Below are 10,938 nucleotides of genomic sequence, written 5' to 3' on the forward strand. Positions count from 1 at the left end.
AAACTTTTCCTCCTTTTCACAGATTGCAGGCTTTTATACTAAGATTATCAGGTGCATACTTTTTTTGGGTCATTGCCTTTTCCGCTCTGTGTCTTTCCAGCATCAGATCTCTATGTCAGCAGCCCAAACTCTGTTCTTCTCTCCTTCCCTGCACCCCTTCCCAAATTCTGACAGCTTTCTGTAATCACTTCCCAGGCTGCTGTCAGATTGCAACAACCGCACGTGTAACCTTTGTTATTCTCTTGATGTATTTATGAAAACATGCTAGCAATTCGAACCTGCCCAGAGTCCGCTTGTTAATCACAAGATGTAGCTGGTTGTTTGCAACAACACAAAGATGACGCCTCTTGCGATTTATTTGATATTTTGAAAAGCAGAGCAAGGAACAGTGTATGTGGATAGTGAAGTGTTGTTTTTTGGGTTTTTTTAAATGTTTGACTTGTATTTATTTCCCCATTTAGAAAACTGTGGTCATTTTCTATGGATCACTTCACAAAACAGAAGCAGTGAAACTAGTACCATATTTGTCCCTCCCTTTTCATAAGAGAGAGGCTGGCAGCTCTGGCTGCAAGTAGAATTTCTTCATTTGTTTACTGCAGGTCAGTTGTGGTTTGGTTATTACTCTTGCCCTTATAGGATATAGAGCTGCAGGTTCTTGTTCTCATATGTTTCTCAGTCCAGCTTTTAACTATGAAAAAAAATTTTGTTGGTGGTTTTTGTTGTTTTTTTTTTTTTTAAGATATTTCTTCACTGTGCAATAACATTTTACGAATTGGTATGTGAATTGGTATTTTTTAGGGAGAAAAATGTTCTGAAACAAGACTCCAGCAGCAGTTCTAAATCAAACTCTGTGAGGACAAGTCAGTGTCAGTAAGCAAAATTAGTTTCTCCTTTTAATAACAGGAGATATTGGAGGTAAAGTAGTGCTTAATGATCTGCATAATCTATTCTTCTCTAGCAGTTCAGTAGCAACAAAGAACTTACCTATTAATTGCATTAGTTATTGAAAGTGAAGGTTTGCTCTGAGGTCTGCAGTCCTCTATGTGATTAATTTTTAAAGGTGCAGTCCAAGCATTTATGCACAAATTTGAAACTGAAAGCTGAAGGTTTGGAAGAAAGGAGAGATTTAATTCCCAGTTCGTTCCTTAGATCTTCATGCATATTGGTTTGATCCTACAGCTAGAGAATTTTCTTCCCCTCATGCTTAGTCTTCAAAAGACATCTAAAGTACCTTTTCACCAAAATACTTATTCATGTCCACAGTTTCATTCCTACTTGACAAAGTTCTGTCCTCATGTTGTTTTTCTCAGTGATCACTTGCAGCTTCCACATTTCAGATCAGAAGTGCTGTGAATTTTGCTAATTCTCCAGTCTCTGGGAGCCAAAATCCTAAATACTCTGGGCTCCCAAGAGACTGTCAGAAGTGAAGAGGGACACATTTTTCACGAAATCAAGGCCACATGACAGCCATTTCCTCACAGGTCCTCTATGTTCAAGGACTGGTTCCCAGCAAGACTGTCACAGTTTCCTTTGTGTAGAGGAGGAGGGTGTGCTCCAGAGCGGCGATTCCCTGCCACGCAGTCGAAAGGGACAGGACATCATGGATTCCTTCTTCCAGGGACAGCTGCAGGGGGTGCGCAGCCAGAGGTGCCCAGGGCGGTCCCTCAGAGTAGGGTCCCTGCACCCCTGGGGGCTGTGTGCCAGGGCAAGGACTCTGCCAACTGCCAGGGTCAGCACTCAGCCTGCCCAGGGAGCTCCCCGTGACATTGCGGGGAGAAGCTGTAGGTGAAAGGAGGGACCTCTCTCAGGGCACGGTCCTTCTGCCTACCAAGAAGGTGCTCTTTGGGTCAGGGCTACTGACAGATCCAGCTCAGCAGAGGATGTTGGCAGAAGCAGCTTTTGAAGAACATCAGGCAGAGGTACTTGAAAGGGAAGGAGCTGGTGCTTTCAGTCTTCTACTCTTGGTTGTCTGGGTGGGGAGTGGGACATGGAAATTCATCTCCCAGTTCTGGAGTGGACACTGAAACTCCAAATCTTTTTCACTTAGGAGTGAATAAACCAGGAAGTGTAAAAAACCAATACCCTGTGGCTTACGGACAGCACCAGGATCAAATTTCCAGTTTCACCAGGGATGGTCAGACATTCCTATCACAGCCTGCAGACACAGAGATGCCAGATGCCCCTGGGCAGTGCGTTGCTGCCAGGAGGTGCCTGCAGAGCAGCGCTGAGAACGCAGTGGGTGAGACGGTGTTCTGTGAGCAGTGACGGGGAGGAGACGTGGGGACAGAGAAGCAGGTCCCAGCAGGGATGGCTCCAGGCAGCAGAGACACAGGCAGGGAGTGAGAGGGAACTATGAAAAAGCGCTGAGGGAGGCTGTGTTGAGGCAGCTCTTTTGGTCCTTCACTGTAGATGTCCAGAGGAGGGCAACACAGCTGATCAAGGGTCTAGAGCACAAGTCCTATGAGGAGCGTCTGAGGGAACCGGGGTTGTTCAGTCTGGAGAAGAGGAGGCTGAGGAGAGGCCTTATCACTCTCTACAACTACCTGAAAGGGGGTTGTGGCGACGAGGATGTTGGTCTCTTCTCCCAAGTAACAAGTGATAGGATGAGAGGAAATGGCCTCAAGTTGCGCCAGGGGAGGTTTAGATTGGATATTAGGAAAAATTTCTTCACCAAAAGGGTTGTCAGACATTGGAACAGGCTGCCCAGGGAAGTGGTTGAGTCACCATCACTGGAGGTGTTTAAAAGACATGTAGATGTGGTGCTTAGGGACATGGTTTAGTCATGGACTTGCCAGTGTTCAGCTAATGGTTGGACTTGATCTTAGAAGTCTTTTCCAACCTGAATTGTTCTATGATTCTATAAAATAAGGAGCTGGCAAGACCACCAAACTTATATAGTATATTTATATACCTATATTTGTGCTATAGAAAGCCCAACTGTCTGCTACCACTGCTGCTGAGGGTTGGTTTTGCTGGGGATGGTGGGCGTTGCTCAGGAGCATGTACCTTCCCAACAGCAGGAGTCACTGCTTCCTCGTCTCATCCCCCGGCCCTGCTTGCTGGCAATGGGAAAAGTGCTGTGTGTTCCCCTTGGCTCTCTGTCCTAGCCCTGATCCTACTCCTGCCTCTTCCCCATCAGTGGCAAAAATGAACTGTCCTCTTACCCTTCTGGAAACAAATTCCTTCTCACAGGTAGCACTGAGGAACATCCATTCACCTTTTTTTATATCTGCTTGTGGGTATTTTGCACCCTTTCTTTCACTTCCTCTTTTTTTACATGCTACTTTGAGCTTAGGGCTTCTGCTTGAACTGGCCTCCTTTGCTCACTTCATCAGTCAATGTCCCTTTCTTTACCTTAGTCCCAGCCAGGTTTTCTGGGCAGCTTTCAAGAAACGTGGCTGTAACCGAAGATCAAAAATGAAGTAACTGTGTGGTTGCATAACCGGGCTGAAGAATGACTTTCTGGATGTGAACAGAAAAAGCAGCCCCTGCTTGGGTAGAACCTTTTAATTTTTGTCCGCTGGCGTCAACTTCTCTTTCTATTTCCAGAACAGTTCAGACAGAACTAGGCATCGCTTTAACTCCATAGACTTGATCTTCTGACCCAACAGTAGAAAACAAATGGATCTAATGAAAAAGCAAACCAGTTCACCCAAGATTTATAATCTGATCTTGTGGCCTTTCTGCATTAAAAGTTTCCATTAAGTTCTGTGGCACTCACCCATCCCAGATTCCTCCAGGCAAAAGGAAAGCAAACAAATGCTTCAAGCAAATGCTTTGTTTTGTAATAAAGTGGCAGGATCAATCATGACTAGCCACAATGATGCGGAGGTTTTTTTGTTGGTTTTGTGTTGGTCAGATAAAACCCTGTATAAATTTTCTTGAGTCGGTTCTGTTGACTCACTGTGGCAAGCGGAGCTTGTCCTTCCACCAGGATATTTAAAGAGGTGCTAAAAGGAGTGATGTCAATGATGCATCTTCTTGATACTGCCTTGTAAATGTCAAAAGCAAATTTTGCTTGCTTTGTTCAAAGAAAAACATTTCATTTTAAAAACATGTTTCATTTCAGTAATACGGGAGTTAAACCTCGAAGTCTGGTGTAAAGTTTCTCAAAGTGGAGCGGCTTTGGATCTGCGATTTGTTCTGTGGAACAAAGAGGTGTGTGTCAGAAGTGAGATTTTAGTTTAGATCATGGTGCTGAGATCCAAGGTTTTGTCTCTACAGTTCTCACTGCTTTTCTGAGGAAGTGTAGTTTATGAAATCCCATTTTAGATACGGATTTTGCCTAATATTTTTTAAGTCCACTGATCAGATTTAATCATCCTTATCAGAGAAGTAAAAGCTTTGGTCTAAGTCCCTACACATTTTGTGAGCATAAGCAGCTAGGCCCTACTAGCATCCCCAAGAAAGGATGCTGCTCCAAAAGCTCTCCCGAAGTGAGTTAAAGCATAGTTTGATGCTCCTACCCCTACAACAGATGTTGGGAAATTCAGGCATGAGACATATGCCTATAGGAAACCGATGTCCTGAGCTCCACTGCCCAGAGACCAACATGTTTGAGTCTGTCTTTCAGATTTCTTACACCTTTGGGGCAGGAACTCTCTTTGTTCTCACTGTGCAGATTGCTGGCACCTGACACATCATGTTATTTATATTCGAAATAAATAGCAGGGATTAGCTCCCCCCTGCCTTCCTATTCCATTTGCTGCTGATACCCTTCTTAGTAAGACAGAGCTTCCAGACAGTCTCAGCTTTATTAGAGAAAGGGGTTACAGACTTGTTCCAAATAAATACTCAGTTTTTGATGAAAGTGTCCCCAGACAGAGAAAGCACTGTCTGACCGGTCACCAGTTATGAGAATTCTGTCATCTGCCAACAATAATCTACAATTAAAATTGAAATATTTTGATATATTACCAAAGACAGGGAAAATAGTGTCCTAAAGGGAGCTGAAGAGCAGAAGGAGGCGTGGTTGCGCCTTATTTGTTCAGCATTGGTGAGTCATTTCGTCTGAATTTCTATGCATTTTAAAAGTTTTGTTTCAAAGGTCTATTGTGTGGCTTCTGGCAACAAATTAAATACCAGTGATGTTTGTCTCTTAATTTAGAATTAATTTTAAAACATCACTCATAATATAAGACCTGATTGAAAGCCTATGGTCACTGGAAGGATTCCCAAGGATTTCACTGGGCTTTGGATGAGGGTCTCAACCCACAGATATCTGTTTATTTTTCCTCATTGTATTTATTCTTGGATGGGAAGACAAGCATTAAATTTTCAGAATCTTTTCGCAATTTTGGACTTTTCATTTCTTCAGGCTAAAACTGAGTTGAGGAGAATGAAGTGTTTTTGTAAAGAAAAGCGTCAGGCTATAAGGGTGAGGTGGGTTTTTTTTTGCTTTTCTGGCTAGGACCTGCTCTACTATAAGCCGTCATAACAGTGCAGATCTGTGAGCTGCCAGAGGATGGACTTAGTGATTCAATAGGCAAATTCCCTGATCTCCAATGTATCTGAATTATCAGCGTTCTGTTTGCAGAATAAAACCTGTAGTTTGTTTTCTGAGGAGCTGGCAATGAACAGCCCTCGGCTCTCGAGTTTGCATGGAGGTTCAAGTTCATAAATCCAAGTTTCCAAAGCAATATTTTCCTCTAGTCCCTGGGGTTGTCCTACTTGCAGTCTTTGGGAAGATCATAACTTTGCTGTCTCCTGGGCATAATGATTCACTCATTCTGTCTCCAGAAGCAGTTGCCGCCTGCTGAGCCTTTCTCTTGTTACTTCTTGTTAATGGCACTAGAAGAGGCTACTATGTCTCCAATCAAAAGAAGGATTTTTTGGCAAGGGCAGAAGAGAGCCTCACAGTCTCCCTTAACAGCCTTGTACTTCTTGTCAGCATCTTAGGATAGGAGGGAGAAAATCTTCCTTTTCTACTGTAATAGTTCCACATTAAGTCCCAGGACAAATGTTTGCCTCGTGGCTTCGTGGAATAGCTGAGAGAAATATAACTGACCGTAGCATGGAGTTTACTACAGACCAAAATCTTTGAGGATCAGTAATAGTTTGCCTCTTCCTAACAGAAAAAGGGAAAAAGGAAATAAAAAGAGAAAGTGAGTGAGAAAAAGGAAGATCACAGAGATCTCTCAGATTTCCTCGGAGAGCCATTGGGATATAATAAAAATAAGCATCGCTCCTAGGAGAAAACACAAGGGAATATAAAACTGTAGATCTGAAGGAAACTGAGAACAGCTGTGGGAGGATATGAGAGAGGGAGTAGGCATCTGGTCTGTGAGTGCAGGATTCATGAATTTTCCCACTCTGCAAAAATTTAATACACATAACTGCAAGTCTGAGCTGAGTGGCATGGATATGAAGAGGTTATGTGCTTCCTGGAGAACCAATGACCATTGGGCATAACCAACAAAGTTACAGGAGATCTATACTTTCTTTATGATGTCTTGGTTTTATTTCTCTCAAGAGAGTTCATAGCTTGGCGTCTTGTATGTGCTGCTACTCACTGAATAAGCCCTGTTCGCGTGCTAGAGCTTGAATGGGTGCTTATGCTGAATTATCTCCTCGTTACCTGGGTCCCTTATCTGGTTTAAGTGGAACCAAGCTCGTGCTTAATTTGACCCTCAGATTTAGCAGACAGTGAGAATTAGGTTGAATAAGGTGGTTATGATCCAAGTTATGATCCATGATGTATGACTAGGAGGGAAAAAGTGAAACAAAACAATTTCCTTAGGAAAGTGTACACGTTGATAAAACTGTTCATGGAAAACCTGACCAAGGTCTTCATTGCTAATGTCTGCTTTGATTGCTGTACTGTCCCAAAAGCATTTTCACTTTTAACTTAAGCATTTTCTTACTGAAGGCTTAATCCTTCATCTGTTGCTAAGGCCGGTGAAAACAAATTGCTCCATTAGCAACAGGCTGATTAGCTCTCCAGTATACATGTAATGTCTCTTCAGCAGCCAGCTGACTTTTAACATTAGTAAGGGATTGAGTTGGAAGTGACAATTCTTATTTTGACTCGTCTGCTCAGGCTTCAATTTTCATGAAACTTGTAGGAACTTTATTTCTTTGAGTCCTGTACTCCTCAGGTTTGAAACTGGCCACAGAGTTGAGTAAGGGAATGGCAGATGAATGGAGGTCATGATCTCATAAGCTTCATCTCCTTTAGAAATGGTCAGCCGAAAACTTGCAAGTTTCTGTTTCTGATTCTAAGAGAAGCAACAGCTTTGGATGGTCTGAAACCAAACTAGACATTTGGAAATGGAAAGGTTTTTTTATGGTTACTAGCTTATCAGTGAAACTAGATTACTGCTAGTTTTTCTAAGTGAACATCTATCCCTATATCAAGAAGGTTTAGATAATACAAAAAATACAGTGATTATGCACAAATTATTTTTCTTGCATGGCAAATGAGCTTTTCATGCCATCACCTGTAGTACAAGCAAAGGGATTAAGTTAGTAGGATACTAGTCACTTGTAATGAGTATTAGTGTTGAGAGGAATAGTGGAATAAAGCACACTGAAAAAAACAAGCAATGGGGGTAATTAAGTCAAACTAGTGACTATGCAAGAAAGCATCTATTAAGCAAGTATGGATTTTTATGTGTATCTGCTCTGTTATACTTATTTATGAACAGCGCGTAGAATAAACAGTGCTTCTGCCTAAGGATATTTCTTACTGATAAAAGACTGTAAGACCAAGTCGGGCTAGAATGACTCAAACAATATGCTTACAAGGCACCTGGATGAAAAAGAATAAAATGATGGGGCAAGAAACATAGTGGTGTGAATTTTAGAAACAGTGTCTTTCCTGCATAACATTTTGCCCGCTGTCACAATTACTAATTCAAAAAAAGAGCTACCACAAGAAAGAACTTGCAGACAACCGAGGTAAGAGACTACCGAGAATTACGAGAGGCGGATCCCTGCCTCTGTGAACGGAGCCAAAGAGGCACTGTCGTATCCACACACACAGCCTGGCTCTGAAAGCAGCAATTATGCACAAACCCTGAAGAGCATGGTGTGTGGCATCGCTGCCTCTAAAGACCAGGGGAGTGTATGGCAGAGGGGAAGGGGGAAGGAAACTTAGGGGTTAATTTTTCTTCAGTGCTTCCTTCACAAACCAATGGAGAAGATACTGCTGGAGAAGTACTGCAGCAGGATCCCAAATAACAATAAATATCAGATTGATGCTTTTAATGGTGTTTATAGTAGAGTTTATCAACAATTCTGTTATCACCACATGAGATCTCTTCCGTCAGTCTTGCTTGTGTATTTTTAATGCCTGTTGGCACAATTCTTCATGAAACTGCAGGAGCTGATGTCGATTTACCGAATGGATTAGCCTTCTGGGACTCCCACAACAATACGTGTGCTGTTTCAATCTATTTTGATCTAAAATGGATTTGTATGTCTTTAAAATGAGCTAGCAAATTGCTGTGCTAAATAAGCTAGATTGAACGATGCACAGGAACTAATATTACTAAATCTGTATGTGAAGGCCCTGTTCTGAGAATCCTCGTAGGCCGTGTGCTGCTCAGCTTCAGGCTCTAAAAATATTGCACTGCAAAGCTGCTCTCTTGCCAAAAAGACATTACATCAGTCAACGCTGAGATTGCATTTAATATGTGCTAGGCATTAGACTCGCAGCTTGAAATGCTGTTCTCCTTGATGCTTCCACATGGTGAGGTTCATGCCAGTGCGGCGGGGCTGGACAGAATATGCTCGTTTCTTTTTAAGTCTGATGCTGACAACTGAAAAAGGGCCTCAAGGCCTTGTGTTAGCATCCTCCACCATAAGGAACGCATCCAGCGAATCCGAGCACCCTGCACTGTCTTGTGCCGTACGTGGGACATGTGACACATCTCATGGCTGACCGCTTCCAGGCCTTTTGGTAGTCGGATTTTTTTAAACTAGACCTTTCTAAGTTCCCAGTTTTTCAGTGTTTTTAAGAGAAAAAAAAAACCCTTACTGAATTTTCGTACCTTCGGGTTTGTTACTACCATTATTGTTGCTATTCAAAACAATAATGCCAGGAGCAAATGTTGAGTGTAAAAACAATAACCTTTTAAGAGCTCTATTTCACACAAAGAGATATCTATTTACAACCTTTACTCTCTTAGGCCAGTTATTTTTGTCTGTCATTGTCATTAACAGTTTATCAGTCCTCCTTTACAAGAAGTGATCAGTAAGGCTTTGTTCAGCTGCTCAGCCTCAGTGTTTTGTATTTTCCTGGTGCTGTGTTTTTTTAGTTGAAGTTCTTTGTCAACACGGCGGATGCTGTGACTAATTTTGCTAATTCTGGAAGAAAGGATTATGCTTGGATTCTGCATTGGTGTTTTGTGTCTCGGTAAAAAAGTTACAATGAGTGAGTAGTCTGGGTTATGCAGACAGTTGGGTGGGATGATACCTTCTGGCCTTCAAATCAATGGGATCTGTTTATTGCCCTATGATTCACGCTTACCTTCTGAGGCAGTCTGTAATGTCTTGTAGATGATTTTGTATGCAGAGCACCCCGTGCGATGCTTATGAGTGTATGTCTTGGATAAATGGGAAAGCTCCTAGTGAGGCTTTCGCACAGAGGCGCGAAGAGATGTTGTTGGGACACTGCAGTATTGCCAAGTTGTTCTAGTTTATACAATTCCCACAGTAGTTGACATTTTCTTTGAAGTTTCATGGTGTTTTAAGGAAGATTCACATGTATTATTTTGAGAAAAGAAAGAGGAAATCCGTAGTCCTCCTCATTGCAGAAAAACGCTTGAAAAAGTGACTGCCATTATTAAATCACCCCCCCATATCACCCAGCAACCCAGAAAACAAAGAGAAAAAAAACATTAGGTTTAAAACCTTAAGTTGTTTAAGGATTTTTATAGGGTCTGATTAAGATTCTGTATGCTCAGGGTAAGAAACCCCGTAAGTCGCAAGTCTTACGGTTTCTCAGTCCAGGCGCACACACAGCCGTGACCTGACTCCATCCGTGCCGGGGCGAGCCGTGGTTGTGCTCCAGCCCTCCCTGTGCCCGGCCTTCCAGGGGAAGGGAATCTCCTCGTGTGCCGGCCGGCGGGGAGGCAGCGAGTACTTCCCTGGCAAGCAGGGCACCAGGGCTTAGAGGTGTGCTGTAGTTCAGGCACAGCCTCTAGATAGCCTAAAAAAAAACAAAAAACAAAAAATTAAAATTCTCAGAATTCACGGCTGACATATTGATTAATTAAACAAACACAAAACGAGAGATTCTCGACAACAAGTAGCGCTCTGAAGTGCCTGTAGGCCGGGCGATGTGCTGGGCCGGTGCCTGAAAGCGACCCAGTCCTGCTGTCTGTTGGACGGCGAGGCAGCCCCGCCATTTCGGATGACCTGATTTAATTGCGCCAGTTGAGAGACATGCAGAAAAGGAAGCGTGCCTCCGAAGGAGTGACAGACCCATTCAGCTGTTAAAATGCCCTCTCTCCCAATAAGCATGGCTGCTATTAATTGTAGAGATAAGAACACATTTTCCCCCTAACCTTACGCTGTCGTTCGGCTAAATTTGCTGCCTCGAGGGAAGCACGTTTCTGTACAGGACTCGGTAAACAACACAGGGAGAGTTCAGGGTCTCAAGAAGACGATGGAGCTCTCTGCCAGGGCGACTACAAGGCCGTGCTGCCCAGGAAAGGAGGGAAAGCAACCGGACGCTGCTCCCTCCCGTGCAAGCACTGCTCTGGCACCGAGGCGAGAGGCAGCAGCCGCCGAGAAAACTTTATTCCCTCCCCGAGGCCCGTCCTCCGGGTGGGCGCAGGGCAGGCGGCACCCCGGTACGTGGAAGGGGGCCGGCACGAGGAGAGGAAAAAAGCTGGAGTTTTTCGGGGAAGAAGCAAGAGGAAATCGTGACTTTTGGAGTGGGAATCCTTTCTCGGCGTGGGCCGTGAGCTGCCCGGTTTGGCACCGCTCTTC

The 10,938-nt window shown here is 43.5% G+C and overlaps 1 protein-coding gene across 1 annotated transcript in view; it reads left to right on the top strand.

Annotated features, from left to right (window-relative positions):
- Positions 1 to 10,612: 10,612 nt before the first annotated feature.
- Positions 10,613 to 10,938, top strand: part of LOC104619140 (protein eva-1 homolog C-like) — a gene marked incomplete at its 3' end in the record, with an annotated part of 26,574 nt that continues 26,248 nt past the window's right edge. The window contains exon 1 of the mRNA XM_010284922.1: positions 10,613 to 10,909. Within this exon, the coding sequence (XP_010283224.1) occupies positions 10,613 to 10,909 (297 nt within the window). The remainder of the gene's footprint in view (positions 10,910 to 10,938) is intronic.

This window comes from Phaethon lepturus, unplaced genomic scaffold (assembly GCF_000687285.1).
Source record: "Phaethon lepturus isolate BGI_N335 unplaced genomic scaffold, ASM68728v1 scaffold11744, whole genome shotgun sequence".
NCBI lineage: Eukaryota > Metazoa > Chordata > Aves > Phaethontiformes > Phaethontidae > Phaethon > Phaethon lepturus.